General features: G+C 33.6%; 1 protein-coding gene across 4 annotated transcripts in view; it reads right to left on the bottom strand.

Moving 5' to 3' along the window:
- Positions 1 to 21,015, bottom strand: part of LOC140441373 (glycerol kinase 5) — a 261,311-nt gene that overhangs the window by 63,566 nt on the left and 176,730 nt on the right. For 3 of the 4 annotated variants that reach the window (XM_072532059.1, XM_072532062.1, XM_072532061.1), the window contains one exon: positions 9,081 to 9,175. In XM_072532059.1, coding sequence (XP_072388160.1) covers positions 9,081 to 9,175 — 95 coding nt within the window. The remainder of the gene's footprint in view (positions 1 to 9,080; positions 9,176 to 21,015) is intronic. The other variant, XM_072532060.1, reaches the window with a different exon arrangement.

Raw genomic sequence — 21,015 nt, 5'->3', positions numbered from 1 at the left:
AGTTCAAAAAGCTATAGCAGGGATGAAGAATGGGAAAGCAAGTGGACCAGAGGGAGTAACTACGGAATTAATAAAGAATGGCTCAGAGAAATTACACAGAATGATCACGGTGATATTTAACGAATATATTAATGGACATCCAACACCAGATGAATGCAAAACAGCATATATGACCCCAATATATAAAAAAGGTGACAGGAGAAATTGTAAAAACTATAGAGGGATATCGGTCACAAGTTCAATGAGTCGACTATACGGTCGAATACTACGGGACCTGATAGAGGAAGATTATCAATCGTCTGAAGACGAAGAACAAGGAGGATTTAGAGCAGGTCGTTCATGTACAGATAACATCTTCTGTCTTAAACAAATTATAGAAAAGAAAATTGTGACAAATAGAGAGTTACATATGACTTTTGTAGATCTTGAGAAGGCATATGACACAGTCCCGCTAAATAAACTATGGGAAGTCCTGGGCACATCAAACATACATCAAACATTGGTTAGTGCTCTCAAAGATCTATATTATGGTTCAAACTCCCAAATGAAATTCGGAAACCTCTTAGCTGAAAAATTTGCAGTTACTAAGGGTCTCAGACAAGGATGTTGTATTTCTCCGACCCTATTTAAGATTTATATCTCTGCAGCTCTGAAACAATGGAAAAGAAAAGTCAAAGGAATGGGTATACAATTGAACGATCAGGATTACATATATACTTTACAGTTTGCAGATGATCAGGTGGTAATCTCAAATGACAAAGATGACATGGAATACATGCTTAGAAAACTAATTGAAGAATACCAGAAATGGGAATTAAATATCAATTTAGAAAAGACAAAATACCTCTCAATTGGAGCTGAAGCAGAACAACTCGATATCGATGACAATCAAAAAATAAATCCATGCAACGAATATAAATACCTGGGCGTCATCTTCGACCGTAGTGGAAAAGACGAACGAGAAATAGAACATCGAATTGTACAAGCACGAAGAGCTATAGCATGTCTGAACGGAATTCTATGGAGTAAAGAAAAGAAAATGGAACATCTATGAGACAATGGTTAAAACTAGCCTACTTTATGGAGCTGAGACATGGAGAATAACCGAAAAATATAAGAAAAAGGTCGAAGCCTCGGAAATGGATACCATCAGAAGATCGATGAGAATATCAAGAGCCGACAGAATACGGAATGAAGTGATAAAACAACAAATGGGTATAGAGGGCACTATAGTTGAGGATATTGAGAGAAAACAGCTCATATGGTATGGGCATGTGAGCCGAATGGGGGACGAAAGATTGCCTAAAAAAACGATGATGTGGCAACCCCCAGAGAAGAGGAAACGAGGAAGACCACCACAGAGCTGGACCCTGGGAGTTAGGAAAGCGATTAGCGCTGGAAATCTGGACGAAGACCTAACTCAAGACAGAATACAGTGGCGTTTGGGAGTCGGACAACGTCGTAAGACGTTATAAAAAACCGAATATATATATATATATATATATATATATATATATATATATATATATATATATATATATATATATATATATATATATATATAAATGAGAAGCTACAATTTTAGTATTTATTTAAATTATTCATCAAAATGAGCTTAAACTCAAACAAAATTATTATTATTATCACTTGCCATAAGGTCCCATTTAAATTATCTGTCACAGTGGCGCTGTAACGTCATCTGTCACTATTAGGTCACCTGTTATGACTAGTTGAGAAGCCTACATCTGTTTATTACCACCCTCCAAATTTCACTATTTTAAGTTATATAGAAGTTTTGGGGAACCTGACGTTGTAAAATGTATTAAATTAGTACATGAAGACATGTAATTAGGCGAGATGAAGATGCAACGATCAGAAAAATTTTCGAAATAAGAGGACCAGTGGGGAGACGAGCCAGAGGAAGACCAAAACTTATGATGATGATGATGATAGTGTGTTTGGCATGGATACTAGTCCTTTTGCCACAGATTTTTAAATAATTTATGTTAAAAACTTGACTGTACTAAATTTATATTATATATCCGGATGCATATAAGTGATTACATATGAGTTCGTATATGGATTTCTGATTCAATGACAGTAGGTGGGTTATGTTTACTGGAAGTTGCACATTACTTTTAACTAGGTTTTCATAAAACGTAGATGAGAGTGATTTATTTTTAATACATCCAAACAGGATGTGATTAACATCACACTGGGAAATATTATCGCATAAACACTTTCCTGATTCTATAATGTTTAATCTAGCCAGGTGAGCAGGAACAGCACCGTGACTAGTTTTTAATCTTGTAATAGTTGCTGCTGATCGTTTAGATATATTATAATGGAATATGTGTGGTAATTCTGTTAGGGATGGTAACGTAGGATGGATCTTGTAATAATGATTATTTGAAGTATTCGCCAATATTTTCCATCTGTCTTGCCAGTTAAAATTTATTTTTTTATTATAAAAATTGATTAGGTCTGATACTGTGTAAATATGTTCTTGTATACCTGAATGAGTAGAATCCTTAGCGAGCTCGTCTACTATTTCATTACCTTTTATCCCGGAGTGACTTTTTGCCCAAATAAATGTTATATCTTTGTTTCTCATTTTTTGTTTAATGTCACATATCAGCTCACATGTTTTATGGTTTAACTCAGTATTATTAAGTCCACTAAGAATTGACTTAGAGTCTGAGATGATCACAGCATCTTGCAAATTTGCATGCTCTAGCCAATCCAGAGCTTTCCTAATAGCTACCGCTTCTGCAGTGTAAATAGAGCAATGTGGATACCAAAACTTAGGTATCAAGATAACGTAGAGGATGATCTAAAATCCATCGGAGTTAAAGCATGGAGAAGAGTTGCCAGAGACAGGGGCGAATGGAAGATTGTTCTGAAGAAGGCTTTGGCTCATAACGAGCTGTAATGCCACTGATGATGATGAAATTTTACTATTATAACAATAACCGTTCAAAAGATACGAGGGGGAACGGACTTTGACTAGTACTGTATATAAACCTCAATCTTATACAGGAATAATGTAGCTTTATTTAAAAAAAGCATAAATCCTAATTTATGCCCATTCCTAACATATGGTTCAGAGACTTGGACTCTAACAAACAATAATGAAAACATTGGGATGTTTCGAAAGAAAAGTACTAAGGCGAATTTATGGAGCAGTGAATAACAATGGAGTGTGGAGAAGACGATACAACTTCGAACTTAATAGAATATACCAGGAACCTGACGTCGTAAAACATATTAAGATAGGACGTCTGAGGTGTATAGGGCATGTAATGTGGATGGAACAAAATGACCCAGCTAGAAAAACGCTCTTTGATAGACCTAGAAGGGGAAGACCTAGAACAAGGTTCCTTGATAACATCGATGAAGACATGGGAAATATGGGAATACGTGCTTGGCGGAGAAAGGCGATGGATAGGGACGAATGGAGAGAAATTCTTGAGGATGCCAGGACCCACGTAGGGTTATAAAGCCAGAATGATGATGATTTGAAACCCAAAGAACTGTTTTGTTACATCAATAAACAATGTCAAATAGTACACATTTAAAGAATGGTCAAAATAAAACTGTGTTTAATTATTAACTAGTACTTACATAATATATATAAAATTATAAAAAGTATATGAAGACCCTTCTAGTTGAGTCTCTTCGTTTACACCCGTACCTATACAAACTTATTAGCAAATGAAATGTATAACTAAAGTTGTATGCTCAGTATGCTACGTAATGTCCAGGTGTAATTCACAATATTATCTATATTATTTTGAAGACATGAGAAACATGGAAATACGTGCTTGGCGGAGGAAGGCGATGGATAGGGACGACTGGAGAAAAATTCTTGGGGAGGCTAGAACTCACACACGGTTGTAAAGCCAAAATGATGATGATGATCTATATTATTTTAATTACCTATTTATTTTATTAATATTTATAATTATTATTACCTGAGATTCACCAATTGTACGGATTGCATTTTTTCGCAAACGAATACAAACTAACGAAGTTCGATTTATATATTCCTCCGCAAAATGTTTGGAACACAATTTGCTGATTTTTCTGGTTTTAACATCTTTAGGAAATCTACAACCACATACACCAAGTTAAAAAATTACCTGTTCTTTTTACACGATGCATCACTAAAACTGAAGTAATACCGCCCTGTAAACTGTTTACAGGTGAATACTAACCTATGAAAAGTTATTCCCGTGGAGCACAAGATCTCAATATACACGAAGCCATGCTAAAGTCACTTTGAACTAATGTAAAAAAAATCACACAAAAAAGTTTAAAATCTTTATAAAACAAAATTTTTCATTCCCCACTTCTTAAACTAACACTTTGACAAGAAGTACTATCCAATATGGCTAAGCCATATCGAGAGCCACTTTAGGATATTTTGCGCGTCAAATAAACAGGAGTATTTTCGTTTATGCTTTGTTTACACCGAGTTGGGTGAACGATTTTTAAAGATGATGAAATCATTATCCGTGGAGTCGCTGTCAAGGGCAGTTGGTTCCGGTGTTTAGTCCGAATTTTCATTAAATTCGTAATGTTTTTCGTTTTTCGTCTTTTGTTATGGGATAATGTGTTGTGTAGTGGCAGTTAAATGTGTAGTTACAGTTGGAGGTTGGATTAAGATCTTGAAGCGAAAAGAGCTCGGCTTGTGATCTTCAAAAGGCCGGCAGATTTTGTATGTGGAGAGGTGAATTTTATACTCGAATGTAATGTCTGTGATGACAATGACAATTTTTGTCTGAGTTAATCACCGATTTGTTCGTGCTGTGTTTTACCTGACGGATTTGTAAGGAATTCGACTAGGTGTTAAAAGTGTTTCACTGTTCAACTTCTACTGTTATATTGTTGGTATGTGTTACATCCAACATCACGAAATCGTTTAGTAGTGACGACGGACTGTAATAATTTTTCTGTTTCCTTTGGAAGATTGTAGTGATGTTTTTGTTCCTTTAGAGGACTGTCGTAACTTTTTTGTTTCTTTGGAAGAACGTTACGATTTTTTTGTTTCTTTTGGAAATATTAGTATGAGACTGCACTGTTTCTGTATCGATTGTGGCTTGTATCCATGTATCCGATTTTTTTTTTCTTCTCCAAGATTGTGTATTAACGTTTTGGATTTATTTTCTTCTTTTGTCATTTTGGGAGTTTCCTGACTTGGAAATGTTTCGCTGTGATCGATCCCGGAGGATATTTCTACGGAACTATTGGCCATCCTGTCTTTCTTCTTTTTGTGTTAGTTCAATTTTCAACCAGTAGTTGGAAAATCATTGTTTGACTGTCATAATCAACTTTATTATTGTTTGATACTATTTTGGTTATCTAATAAGTGGATAACCATTGCGAAACTTGCTTAAACTGTTTTGTTGGCCACCCACCTTTGTTGAGCTGGAAGCACCCAGAAACTTCAACATTGGTCTGTTCCACCTTTTTGGTTAGGCTAGAGCCATGTTTATAGAAATCTGCCATTGGTCGTTGTGCTCGAGAGCCAACGAACTGTACCTGGAGCCGATTCATAATGAGATCACTATCGGTGGAGCCGCTGTCAAGGTCAGTTGGTTCCGGTCTTTAGTCCGAATTTTCATCAAATTCGTAATGTTTTTTCGTTTTTCGTCTTTTGTCATGGGAAAATGTGTAATTACAGTTTAAAGTAGGATTTGAAACTTGGAAAGGTAAAGACCACGGGTGTGTAATCTTCAAAAACAACTGGCATATTTCTTATTGTAGAGAGGTGAATTTTATACTCAAATGTAATGTGTCAGTTTTTGTCTGAGTTAATCACCGATTTTGTTCGTGCTTTACCTGAGGGATTTGTAAGACGGCGTTTTGAACAGTTTAAAAGATGTCCACATTGTTTCAAGCAGGAGCTTGAGTTTTTAAAAAGCTAAGCTTTGAAGATTGCGGCAAGATAATCCAGTGCCCAGCTTCCATCGTCTATTTGTTGTCCCTGGTCATTTCAGATCTTTTTGCAGCTTGTGAGACAGCATTTGTGTAGTTTTGCAGTGTTTTAAGTCCATATCCAACCCCAAAACTTTTAAAGGAGATATAATAGTCAGTGATATCAAGTACTTTTTTTTGTTAAAAATTTTTAAGTAAAAATAGACATTTTTCATTAATAATTGCTTTTATGACAAGTTAAAAAAAATTGTAATAAATAAAATTAAAAATTTTAGGGATTGGCTAACTGTCATCTTAATTATTCTTATAAAGTTTTAATATTTAATCTTGACATATGACAGTTAGCATTATTTTCTTCGGGCATTTGGTACATACCTAACCATAAATTTTGAATTTGTTTTGTTCTGTTTTAAAAAGGTTGACTTTAATGTAAGCTCCATTCAAAAATCTAGATGATTTCAATTTATACATTCTTGTAGTTCAACGTCTAGAGTTTGTTGTAAACCGATAGCACCATTGTAAGTCGTTTTTGTATTTTGTTATTATTATTTGTATTTGTAACTGTTTATGGTGAAATAATAATAAGTATGTAATGTTTCTCCCTAAACCAACAGTAGTATTATTTCCTTTAAAAAGATTCTAACCCTTTTAATGGATTTTTGATTAAAGAAAAGTTTATCCAGCAGAAAGATTCTTGTAAGCGGCGTCCAATTTAAATAGGTTAGGAACCTTCTTGTGTTGTTTTGTCCGGGAAATCCACGTAAGTACTTTTTGATTTCTCTTTTTGTAGTTACTCCTTTCCAGTCCACTTTTTTTATTCACTTACCTACGACCCAACTCTCCAATCAAACCAAGAGTAGCCGTTCGCAAACGTTCCGGTTTGTTTTGCTTACCCTATCTCCAGCCCAGCCATTTCTGTCTCCAGTTTTCAACCCCCTACAAGTAATACCCTATGTGGTGGGCAATAAAAATCACTACAAAGTAAACCCATCTACTTCACCGTATGTCATATCGCCTCTCTTACATATCTCTGGGTTCTTCACATGGATTCACTAGTTTCGATCAATTCGTTTGTAGTCATTATATACATATTTATTCTAAGTAGGTTTAAATTAAAATCTGTATGAAAAATAACTAAGAAAATACAGACATTAACGGAGAAGTAAGAAAATTAAAAGAATATCTATCAATGAAATATTCTATTTAAAACGATTGTCAAAATTTAAAGTCATAAATGTCATCCAATTAATAACAATATTGAATCATCTGTTTAAATTTTTATGACACTTCTTGTTTTAAAATAATTTCATCTAAATATAACTATTATTTTTAAACATCTTATTTAGTGTATATATTAATTACATTTATATTTTATTAATAAAACACCAATGTAGAAATGTGAAGATCTCTTGGTTGCCGAAACTAGACTTCAGCTTTTTGCTTTAATCTGTGCCTTCTATAAATTGCAAGCAAAACAGAAAATGAAAAAGGATGTAAGAAAGACAGGGGGAATCTAAAAATTGCATTCCACAACATATCTCCTCATCTAAGCAAAAATCTTTGGTGAACTGGTTTCTTGTACCCATAAAGAGTAAACTGAAATAAAAAAAGACAGATAAGATTTGATTTCACGTATAGTGCCTTTCTATATTCGTTTATACGAAGAATAAGAGACGAACTCTCTTAACTGTCTTTTCTTATTTTATTACTAATTTAATATTTCGTCTTAATTTGGCCTGTCTGTCAGAAGTAAACAACGTACGTTTTGTTAATACGTTAGTACGTGGCGTTAGGAGTAAACCTAATAATTTATTGAAATATTTTAATATAATATAATTTGTTTAAAATATAAATAATAAAGTTACTTCATTTGGTTTTAAAAATATTATTTAAATTTTAAAAATAGAGAAAACATAGTATGAAGCTTTGCGCTAGTCTCCTGCACCGCCTACTGTTTTTTTTTGTATTCTGGTTTATTTGATAGTTTGGTTTTCATTTCTTATGTTTTAACGTAACTTTATTCTACTGCTGTAGCTGCTTTCGTTTTATCTATGAATTAATTTCTAACCAATGACAAGCTGCGACGTCACGGTACACCCAAGGATGGGTGTGAACTTGAGCTTATCTTGTGTTTGAATGTAGTATAATATGTTATCATTGGTCTTACATATGATTAATATCTATGTACTTTTCCAACTAATTATATATATATATATATATATATATATATATATATATAAATATATATATATATATATATATATATATAAATATATATATATATATATATATATATATATATATATATATATATATATATATATATATATCTCATCATCATCATCATCACTGGCTCGACAACCCTTTTTGGGTCTTGGCCTGTTTCAGGATTCTTCTCCATTCTGATCTGTTTCGTGCTTTTTTTCTCCAGTTTTTTATTTTTAAGGTTGTTATATCATTTTCTATTTGTTCTAAGTATCTCAGTTTCGGTCTTCCTCTTGTTCTTTTTCCTACTGGCATCTGTTTGAATATTTTGTTTGGTATTTCGCCTTCTTCCATTCTTTCTACATGTCCTATCCAACGCAGCCGTCCTATTTTAATGAATGTGATAATATCCGGATCCTGGTATATTTTGTATAGTTCAGAGTTGTATCGTCTTCGCCATATTCCGTTTTCTTTTGTGCCCTTATATATGTGTCGCAAGATTTTTCTTTCGAAGGTGGCAGCTTATATATATTTATATATAAGCTGCTTCATTTGATTGTTTTCTGACACTCACTTAGATGTAAATATTTTCATATATGTCTCACCCGCTATTTTAGATTTTATGTGTCTTACTATATGATGTTATTTCCGACACTTGCATTAAAATCTCCAAAAATTACCATTTTCTGTATCTTGTCCATTGTATCTTGGACACTTCTGTCTCACCTTCCAGTCTGAACCGAAAAAATAATGTAATATGGAAGTTAGTGTTTTCCATAATCAAGGTCGTTTTCAGGATTCTATGGTTGATATATTCTATATTTTCTATATCGTTTTCAAATTTCTCATGCAGTATTTAAAATATGAAATATTAAATTCGTAATAACAAAAGTTTAAATATGTTTATTTACCTTGGTAGTGAATGGCAGACTTACCCCTAAACCACTAAATGCTGGTATAAAAAACACTCCCTTCGTATCTTCAACTTTAAGGGCCATTTCTGCTGTAATGAACGGATTATCTACAAAACCTAATAACATAAGGATTAATTAAATACAAAAAAACTATTAGCATCATAATGCTAATTTAGAATAGATCAATGTGTGACTAAATATTAAATCTTCCTCATAATCGTTCCAAAGATATTTAAAGCATTTAAAGATTTCTCAAAACTTCTTTAAGCACCGTTACGAAGATGGCATTACTTGACAACCATCATAAACTTTTGAGTCAACTGCTCTAGTTATTTTAAGCAGAAACCATACCATTTCTTAGGCTTTTCAAAAAAGAGATTCTTAACAAGTTGATATATATATAATCGCAAGAATCAACTATTGATTCTCGCGCATCACAAATTATAAGAGCTACGAGAAGTAGCTTTGGTCTCTCATCTCAATGTATCGTTAACGCAGTTTAAAAGTAGACGACTGTAGGCAACACACACTACATTTTGCCTCTAATATACGTGAATCAATATTTAATTCTCACAGCCTCAAAAGTGTATAACTAATATTCCCTAACATTGTTTAATAAGAAATTAACAAAAATATATTTATTGACCAAAAATTGAAACAGTAATGCTTATACATCGCGTACAAAGGTGAGATTTCAATTGAGCATTTTTCGTCCAATTTTATTAGACTGTAATGCTTATACATCGCGTATAAAGGTGAGATTTCTAATTAAGCATTTTTCATCCAGTCCATTTCGTCTAGTTTGACTACTGGAACCTACTTCCAACACACGATTGTGGTTAGGATTCTGAGCTGCACAGCACCATCAACAACATCATCACATCGGTAAGCTTTTATTGTATTATATTTATCAAATTATTTAATATTGAGAAAAATAAACGCGCGCTGATTTTATATTTCCGTGTACGAATTGGTATCAATAGACTGTTATAACGTTATTTCTGTATGGTCTACGTCTTCAGACATGAAGAAGTTCGTGTACCTCCGACAATTAAATGCCAGCGGGACCCAGGGTCTACTCGGCCTTTCGACATATGACCTTTAGCTAGCCATTAACCTCTACGAGTCCGACACCATTTGAGGGTGGCGCGTTGCATGGAGCATCGCGGGGCTCCACCCTCCCAGTAGTACCCTCAAATCACCAACCTCTAGATGCTTCACGACAATACTTTAGTTGGATATGAAATTCAGCGCTCCAAGTGATTCGTATTGGAACTAATTCAAGCAGGAAATTACGCGGGAATTTCAAAATTTAAATGAAGCTTAAATATTTAAATATAATTTGATATATTTGAAAAAAAATGCATTTGAAATTTTAAAATGTGCAAATTATTTTTAAATTCAAATATACACAATACCATTTAGGAAAAAATAAGACAAAATGTAATTTATTTATTTATTTAATACTTGTAAAACAACTTAGAATATAAATTTAGAATAGAATAGAAATATGCTTTATTACCACTGAAAATTGTACAATTTTATAGACAAAGTTTACAAAAAGTCAGAAAAATAACAACAATTTAAAATTTACTGAAATTACATAAATCGTCAATACCACAAAATAAAAAAAAAAAAAAATAAAATACACAACGTATTGCAAAATTTAAATAATATGCAAATTGTATAATAAATCCTTACGAACTAATAAGTTTAAGTTTCTGCATGTGATACTCAAATATATATTTATACAAATACTTTAGTTACTTGTACATAAAGCTATTCGTTAAGAAACTTTTCTACTGAATAATATGGTCTTTCAGATAGATAGGTTGTTGTTCTTTTGCGGAACTTAAGGAAAGAAGTTGAAGATTTAAGTTGCAAAGGGAGATGGTTGTATAATCTTTTTACTGAATATAATATAGATTTCTTTACTAACTCAGTGGACGGGATCAGTAAATACACATTAAAGGTTGAATTTCTGGTGGAGTAGTCATGATTAGGTCTTGCTGGAAAAATATGTAGGTGTTTACGAATTAAGCAAACAGTTTCTAAAATATATAAAGAAGGAAGACTAAAATCCTGTGATTTTTAAAGAATCTTCTGCAATATGTTATTCTTCAGAGGCCAAAAAAATACCGTATTGCTCTTTTTTGTTTGTAATTTAAAAACATCAGATTGGGCAGCTGTTCTAGAACCCCAAAAAAGAAGACCATAATATCGAAGATGAGACTCGAACAAAGAAAAATATGTTATTTTGGAAGATGCTACATTGATTTTCTTCAAAACAGATCTTATTGCATAGTGGGCTGAGGCTAGTTTCTTACTTAAAAAATCGATATGAAGGGACCATTTAAGGTTGCTGTCTATAAAAATACCAAGAAATTTTACAGAATCAATGATACTAATCTGGCTATTATTAAAAGCAAGGATTGAAGAGCTTTATAGGATAATGCTACTGTCTTATCCACGTTAAAAGAGAGTAAATTAGAGTCTGACCAGGTTTTTATTTTAAATAGATCAGAAGTTATAGTTGCATGAAGAGTTGCAATATTAGAGTTCCTCCAGGTAATACTGGTATCATCAGCAAAAATAAAAATGTTTCCATCGATTTTTAAGTTGGTAATGTCATTTATAAAGATAAAGAAAAGTAAAGGACCCAATACTGAACCTTATGGTACTCCACATACAATACTTTTGTGACTAGAGGCTGTATCATTTTCTCTAACTAGTTGTTTCCTATTCCCTAACTAATATTGTCCTATTCCCTAAGTAAGATTGGAACCAATTCAAAGAAGTGCCTCGAATTCCGTAGAAATTTTGTTTTTTTTAATCAAAATGTGATTTACACAATCAAAAGTTTTGGCAACGTCACAGAAAACAGTGCAGTGAAAAGATTATTGTGTAGTGCTTGATAGACCTCATTTAGTACATACATAGCATCACTGGTACATTTATTACATAAAAAGCCGATCTGACTTTGTGATTTTTTACAAATCATTAAATATAAATATAACTTAAACTAAAAGAGCACATAATACACACTATGTAAGCATGAATACAAATTAATGACTGGTATTAAGATGACCAATTATGGGGATAGGTAGGATACTGTGGAACAGATATATTTTTTATGTGTGTAACTAATGATCAGTAAAAATATGATACCAAGATCTTAAATTTCACTCATTTTGGTTGCTTTAGTAGGTACTTGAATGTATTTATTTACTTATTTATGGATGTACCATTTACACAGGAACAAATATAAAATTTCTATAGTTAGCATATTAACATGGTAAATAAATAAACTAATCAAAGGCCGTTTGGAAATATCTAAAAAATATAAATTTCAATGTCAAAAAACAAATAAGGTTTAGTCTAGGAAAAAAATGTATATCAATAGTTGGTACGTTCACCTTTGGCTCTCTTAAATTTTAAAATAATCGGCTACACTAGTTGTCTCCACATAAAGTTTGAGATCATCAGCAAGAAATAAAAACCTGTTATACTTAACTATTAAATCTATATCATTAATATTGATCTATACATTAATATAATACATATTGAACAGTAAAGATCCCAAATAAGGGCCATCAGATGAAACAATTATAGCAGAGGTAATAAGACTTTACCTTCATGTACCAAACCCAATTACTCAAGTAGAGTAATCGCTTCCACTTAAGCAGAAAGTCCATACAGCTGAAGTTTATGAAGCAACAGACCATGATTCATCTTGTCAAAGACCTTTGGAAAGTTAATATATATTTCACATACTTGAACCTCCTTTTTGAAAGCTGAAACAATGTGTTTTTGATAGATAATCAAATTAGTTAAGATACGACTTTTACTTCCTAATCCATGTTAGTGGCTGATCAATAGAGCATTACAGTACAAAATAAAAAGTGTGCACAGAAGCCACTGAAATAACTTAGGGATTGAAGGCAGCATAACCACATCGTCATTTCTTTAAAATAGGAATAATATAATTACTATCATTCCAAGTTAAAGGATATAAGTATGTAGAATTTTAATGATGGTTTTAGTATGGTTAAATAAATAATAACATAAAGGTACACAAATAGTGTAAAGCATCTTTTTAGACAATAACTGCAAACATTATCAGGGCCATAGTTTAATTTATATTTCGGGCACAAAATTCTATCATGAAGATTAGAAAGCGAAAACGTAATGAAGGGTATATCCACATTATTAACCAATTTATATGCATATAATTATAATATAAATTCAGGTCTTTTAATATATTTCCTTTTTACTCACCTACATACATCTTATTTGCCATGATTTTTGCTTTATTTGTTCCAGAGTAATGCATGCTTTTACCTTGCAGAATCCGATTAACACCCTTACACCAGTTATGTATTATGGTTTTAATTGAAAATTTTAATACTAGTTTAATTAAATTTATTTTATGGGACTTGCAAGTTATAAATTCAAAACTGACCTTATCGAGTACAATTGATTCTATTGTATTTATTAAAAATCTTGAATGTGGTTGATAATTTAAACAAAAGTGAATAATTTTTACAATATTATAAAATGCTTCAACAAAACAAGAAGTAGAATAACATAATCTTCGAATACCACTGGTATATTCCCTTAAATCCAGCATCATATAGTTTTCAGATGTATAATTGGCAGAAAACATTGTTTTTCTACAATCTGAACAATGAATGAGTTTTTTAATTTTCTTTAAAATAAAACCTGCAACATAACTGGTGGAAAGTTCCTGAATTTTCTTTATAATTGGAATGTTTGATATTGTTATTGGACTAGAATATGATATTTTATAATAATCACAATTTGGAGATTGTAATATGTTTGAATTAAAAAGTTTTGCCATTGGCACAAAAACATTAAAAGAATCATCCTCCTTACAGTTAAATGTTTTTTTATACCTATCTAAAGGCATAATGGAATTCACCTACAAGGTTTTAAAAACCCCTGTAAATTGGGAGGCTGAGGGATTAGTATTAAGTGCCCCAAAACTTCTTAATTGGTCAAAAGTATTTTCCAAATGATCCTGATTTAGCCTTCTTGTTAACAAATATTGAAATCCGTTAGTCTTTAAATAATTCCAAATTGCCTTTGTATTTTTTATATTAAAACTCCAATTTTTTAAGCTAGGTGGTCTTGCTTGATCATGATTTGACCTTTTTATAAATTCCATGGTCTGAAGAAGTGGAAGTGCTTCTTGATTCCAAAAATGTAAATGATCATCAGAAAGACCACATCTTAATTATTTTCCTTTATCAGGAAGTTTATTCGAACCATTCATTGAGTCAAAAAGACGATCAAAAAAATATAATAAGGTTGCAGTTTCGTTAACATGTTCTCCAATTCTTCTTTCAGTATCTAAAAATAGTAAGGAAAAAATAATAAAGAACACAAAAAAGTAATAATAATAATTTACCAATACGATGAATCAATTGAAGTGCTGCTGCTACTCTTTGGCTAAATATCTGTACTGCTATTTTAACCTTCATTTTCTTCAATTTATTTTCATATACATGTTCATCAGATATATGGGGAAGAACTCAAGCCATCTGATGCTTCACTATCATATTCATATAGTTTTTGGATATGGGTCCACTTTGCCATTTTTTTAATATTATTGGTAACATATATTAAATCTTTTTTTATGAGATTATTCCTCATTTCCTTCAAAAGATGAGGAGGATCAAACAAAAGGTATAGAATACATCCTTCGACCTCAAAGGAGTTATTTGTATATTGATCTACATTACCTTGTCTCAGATATTCTGCTTCTGTATCTTTTATACAAGCATATTTATTACAGCTGAATTCTTTTGACATGTTACAGATAACAGTAACATGTGTAAGTACAATATTTAATAAATTAGAAATGACTTCCACCAACATTTTTTTAATTTGAGGGGTTTTTGCACCACCTCTGCTACAAAAGTGGTATGAAATAGGTGATTTCCACGGTTTTCTTAGACCTCTTACCATAAAAACTAGAACACGATCTGCTATATATGAATCTCTGTCATCTCCCATGTCTTCAAAACCTTCTATACACCTACTATGCTCATTGTAATGAAGACTTGGCATAATCGCAATTTCATCAAATATTATAGCTATATGCTTATCCATTCCTTCCATTTTTGATGTTGTTGTTTTTAGTGACTCAAATATATTAACTTATTAATTCCTGGGCCTCCAATAGTTTGAGCCAGAAGTCTGTTTAATGTTGACTTACTGGGTAAGATAAATATATTGGAAAGAATACTATATGAACGAGCACTTTGTTTGTATAAAGGCAAAGCCAAACATTTCTTATTAAGAGTAACAGGATTATAGCGACAATGCGCTGTCCTGAGTTTTGCATTCGGTTAGGAAACCATGTTGGGGTTCTATTACCCAGGACCTCCACATGAAGAGCATTTGGCTGAGAGTTGTGCCCCTATCCCGCATCAGAGTGCTATAGGGGGGAAAGGGATGGTCTGGAGCATTGGAGCGCGGTGGGGTGACTCCTGTTTTTACTCGAGCTAACACACTTCGCTCCAATGAATTGTTACACCCGAACGTAATTCTTAGGAGTGAACATTTCTTACAGGCTGGGTTTAATCAAATTGCTTGCTCATTAAGAGTAAATCGTCTTAGCTTTTTTGCTTTACAGCTCTCTCTGTACTAAATTTGAATTAGCATAGCTGCCATTCTAGTAATGTTCTGAAAATCACCCAATTTATTTTCTTTATAAAATTCTTCAGCTTCAAACAGTCTGCGTTTAAAAGACTTTTTGATATTTCTTTCCAAAGAATATTTATAGTGTAATTGTTTTAGTGCTCCATATATTTTTTTATTTTTAGGAGTAATTTATCGTACTTCTTGATATATTACACTGCTGCAATATTTTCAGTGGTGTGATATTCTTAAGGGAAACGCCTAAAAATAAATGTGATGTTACCTGGGTATACAGTTTACTTTAATTACTAGCGACACTTTTAACTTCATCTTTCCTCACTAGAGGTCTTTAGTAGCATACTCTGGTAATTATTTTTCATATAATTGCCAGAGTAGTCGGTGCGTTTTGATTTAGTTTGAGTCTTCTTACAAACTCTCTCTGATGACGGGTAGAACCAGAAACACGTGTTAGGGAGTGGTAAGAGACTCAAATTGAATCGAAACGCAACCGTCTTCGTATGTTAATTTCTTTATTCAATCCTTACAAGGCAAAATCTATTCATTATATTAACCTTCGTGTAGTGGCATTACTGCGTGAGAGACTTAGTAGACTGTTTTTTGATGTGAGTATTAAACAATTTATTGTAAGTACTATAATGTTTCAGTACCTTCATATATCTTTGTTATTAGCAATGGGAGATTATGAACACAGGCAAGCTCCTATTTCTAGTTTTTAGCCCCAGCTGGTCTATGACACTGAGGCAACTAAACTTATAAAAAACTTTAGTATCACTATCCGAAGGTTAAGCAAACTGTTAATTTTATAGTTAATCATATTAGAGAATGTTTACAAATCTGCTGATGACAATACAAAATATAAAATTTTAACTACAATTACCTTTTAAATCCTTACTCTCATCAGTTTGTACAATTAAAATCTCTTCGTTTGGTAACTGTGCATAATTGTGTTCGGCAACTAAAAAGTTTCATAAAATAGTAACCAATTGGAAAATTATTGTTATCTTCGTAATACTTACTACAATGGGGTATCTCTAATGATTGAAACATGTGTGTAGATTGTGCATCTCTACTTGTTGAAGGACTTTCAACTAAAACAAAAAGTTAATACAATAATTTTGTACCATGATTCACTTCAAGTAAAATAATTTTTAATAATTACATATCAGGGTTACTAACTTTCTGTTACATTTGCTTCCGCACTCAACATTGAAATACTTCTGGGATGTACATTAGAAGAGGAATCTAAAATCAATCATCAATCAGTTATTTGTTCTCTAATATCAAATACTTATTGAACTCACCATGCAAATGTAAGCTAGGAATTGCATTTGGATACAATTTATGACTCCATAAAGAAACAAACTTATCTTCAAAGTGTCTGTGGCAGATTCGTTTTGTTTTAAAAACTGTACTGGAATTCATCATATCTAAATTAGGATTTCTTATAACACTAAGCCACTTCCTAAATCGTATAATTTCTTTATCAGGATTTGGAGAGGCATGTCTAATTGATGACGAATTGGTACATTGTAGGATACAACATTTATTGTGAAAACTATATTTTAAGTTGTTAACCAACGCCAGGAACATTTAAAACACAAACCACTGAGGTAGGTGATTTGTAATTTACAAACTAATTTGAGGTTAATGCTAACAATAACCCAGAGATATTAAACCAAGTTTAGTTTAATTTTTTTGCAATAATAACCATCAAATCAAACAATATAGACGAATAATAACCATCTGAAATCTGAGAGGATTTATGATTATATAGACGTTAATCAATTTCTGACAATTGACAATTATAATTTTTAGTTGTGTTGTAAACCTAAACTGCGGAGTAAAGGTAAAGACAGAGTAAAGCGACATCTTAAGATTTGTATCAGTACTAAAAATGACATTTAGTTTAGTTTGACCTTGAGCTACCTGCGTGAAACGTCTAGTTATTAGTGGTCTGTGGTAGTACCTGTAAACGCAGGTAGAGGACTCGACCTCGCACGTGGACAGGTAGCCGCCGAGGAGCTCTCCTCTTCCACTCTTGAGTCTTCCACAGTGGGTACGTGCCGTAACCCCACGCCCTTCTGGTAAACCATATCAGTAAAGGGACCAGTAAAGGGCCACTTTGGTTCTGTAGAATGAAAGTAGAATGCTCCCACGAGAAACTCGTCTCGGATACTAAGAGTGTAAACAGGTGACCCTAGCGTCGAAGCGCCCTGCTTTTCTACAAACCCGACACCTCGAACGACGGCTCTCCACCTCTCATTCCTTCCCATTAATCACCTCATACGACAGGCAGATCTTGTCTCCGCGAGCCGGAGGGAATACGTCTTCAGACAGCCGCGTAGCTATAAACTCATACACGGAAAGCCAGCGAATGTGCCCTGCTTTTTCCACTTCTCCAGTGGTTAGCGGCAAAGAGCGCCACATATTTTGGTAGTTTGACGAATTGTGCTCCTTTCGCCGTTTATTCATATATATTCGGCGTCTCACTTCATCAAGCCGTAGCAAAGCTCTTGCTGAAATGTGTAAATGTTTTACACATTTTGTCCTGCTCAAAAATACAGAAAATGACAGTCGTTTTCGTTTAGGTCTACCAAAATAGGTGGCAGGTAGCTTTTTGCAGCTAACCACTAGAGAAATGAAAAAAGCAGTACACATTCCCTGGCTTTCCGTGTATGAGTTTGTATCTACCCGACTGTCCGGATCACCGGTATACACTCATAGTATCCAAGACGAGCCTCTCGTGGGACCACTCTACTCTCATTCCGCAGAACCAAAGTGAGGTTGCGTACCTCATACACCCTTTCGCGGAGTTACGGCAGATACCCACCTTGGGAGACAAGAGTGGGAGAGAAGAGCTTCTCGGCGGCTACCTGTCTACGTGCGAGGTCGAGCCTTGACCTGCGTGCACCTTTCCGTCCCGGGTGCAAGGGGAACGGACGGGTGAACGTACCGCAAGACAGGAGCTTTTGACATCCTCTCAGATGTCTTCTTTAGGGCTTCCGAGGTCATAGTCTCCCGAGCCCCCAGACACTACTCCACTGATCACTAATCAACGCGTTACTGGTGTTGGGAATAGCGGAAGGGTCATTTATACCGTCGATGGTGATGCGGCTTGGGTGGAGGTTGGCGTGGGGATTGGCGCGAACATTTCTGACAGTAGGATTTTGATTGATGGGTGGAGCGGACTTTATGAGAGGTCTCCAAGTCGAAGGTAACCGTATGCCGTCATCTCTTTTATTGAGACAATTTGGCCTTTTTTCAATGTCTATGGCTTCTCGGATAATTCTTGATGTATAGAAAGAAGCGGATGGGGGCTATGGTATTTTGGATTCTACGATTTGTTTGGCCTATATAGGATCAAGGACAGTATGCACAAGCAATTTCATAAACTCCGTGTTATTCATTTGGAATGTTGTCTTTGATTGATCGGACAAGAGATGAAATGTTTTGTTGGGGGGTAAATATTGTCTTTATTCCTTTATTTTGTTTATTGTCTTTAGAATTTTGTCGATTTTGTCAGTGACACCTTTGATGTAAGGAAGAAAAGGTTTTGTATGATGAGGGTCTGAGTCTTTGGGTTGAGAGTGAGTGGGAGATTAATGTCTGTGGATTCTCCTATTTTTTTTTGTTTAATAAAACTCCAACAGAAATCTTATGATTATTGCTATCTGATCATTCACTCTGATCAATAAGCAAGTTAGTTCTATATACAATATTACAAAAAACTTATCTAAGGTTACATTCAGCAATATTCCTTAGGCTCTAATACATTATAGTACTACTAGCTAACGTGTACACTTTAGCCGCACTTTGCTCTGCTTATTTACTTTCACTCACTTATAGCACTAACTCAAACGGCTTCGTTCTCTTAAGTCTTCTTATCTGGTTGGAGTTGTCTATGAATTTGATGGCCTTGACATTCACGAGGTTGGAGAGCTTTTGTTCATGACTCTCGGCAAACTTACTTATTGTATGGATAACCGTATCCATCTGGAGGTCTCGATGAAGATCACAGTTTCTGAAATACCATGGAGCGTTAATGATGTTCCTTTATAATTTATTCTGATATCGTTGTATAATTTGGACCTGACTTTCATTTGTACAGCCCCATAGCTGTATCCCATATGTCCATATCGGTTTAAGGACTTGCTTATACAATAACAATTTGTTATAAATAATTTGTTATAAATGGAATCTAATGTCATACCCAAATATTTTGCAGTATTTACATAAGGTATTTGGTTTCTATTTATACTAACTGGGATATGTTGTTCTCTTTTGTTAGTAAAATTTACATGAACAGATTTTGTTTCATTCAATTTGATACGCCATCGCCTAGTTCAGATGTTAATTTGTTCAACAGCGTTCTGTAGCATGGTTGCTGCATCCTCGTGGTTTTGTCCGACTGCTAAAATGCATGTGTCGTCTGCAAATGTCGCAATTGTGTTAGGTTCTAGTGATGGAATATCGCTGGTATAGAGCAGGTATAGCACTGGCGCCAGGACACTTCCTTGTGGAACTCCAGCTTTAACTTCTCTGAATTCTGAATTTGCTTCCTCATATTTAACTTGAAAGTATCTGTCATAAATACGATTCTAATAGTTCAGAATATTGTTTTGGTAAGTAGCATCTCATTTTATGATATAATCCGTCATGCAACACTTTGTCAAAAGCCTGCGCTACATCGAGGAAAATTGAGTAACAGACTTTTCCTTCTTCTAGAGCTTTTTCTACTATATCTGTTATTCTCATCTGATCTATCGTTGAGTGGCTTGTTCTAAACCCAAACTGATGATTAGGAATTAGATTTTTTTCCTCTATAATCGGTTTTAGCCTCTTCAAGAGTAATTTTTCGTATAATTTAGACATGACAGATAACAGTGAAATAGGCCTATATGAAGAAGCTTCTTATGAAGGTTTTCCTGGTTTTAGTGTTATTATAATTTCTGTCATCTTCCATAACTTAGGTACGTACCTCAGCCTAAAGGAAGCATTTATAAGATGTGTGAATTTTATTATAGCTTTTCTTGGAAGTTGCTTTAACACTTCCTCAGTAATTATATCAAATCCAGGAGCTTTCTTTGGATTTATATTTTCTTTTATTTCCAAATATACTTCTTTTGGAGTTACAGGGCTAATCTCCATTTCATCTTGATCAGGGAGCTTCCAGTTAATTATTTCTTGTTCTTCATTTGGTTGAAAAGTATTTTCTAGGTGGTCAGCAAACCTGTTGGCCTTTTGTATATTGCTTTTTGCCCAGCTACCA

This window comes from Diabrotica undecimpunctata, chromosome 5 (assembly GCF_040954645.1).
Source record: "Diabrotica undecimpunctata isolate CICGRU chromosome 5, icDiaUnde3, whole genome shotgun sequence".
NCBI classification, from domain to species: domain Eukaryota; kingdom Metazoa; phylum Arthropoda; class Insecta; order Coleoptera; family Chrysomelidae; genus Diabrotica; species Diabrotica undecimpunctata.
Note: the sequence above shows the minus strand (reverse complement) of the source record. Positions and strands in the feature narration are given on the sequence as shown.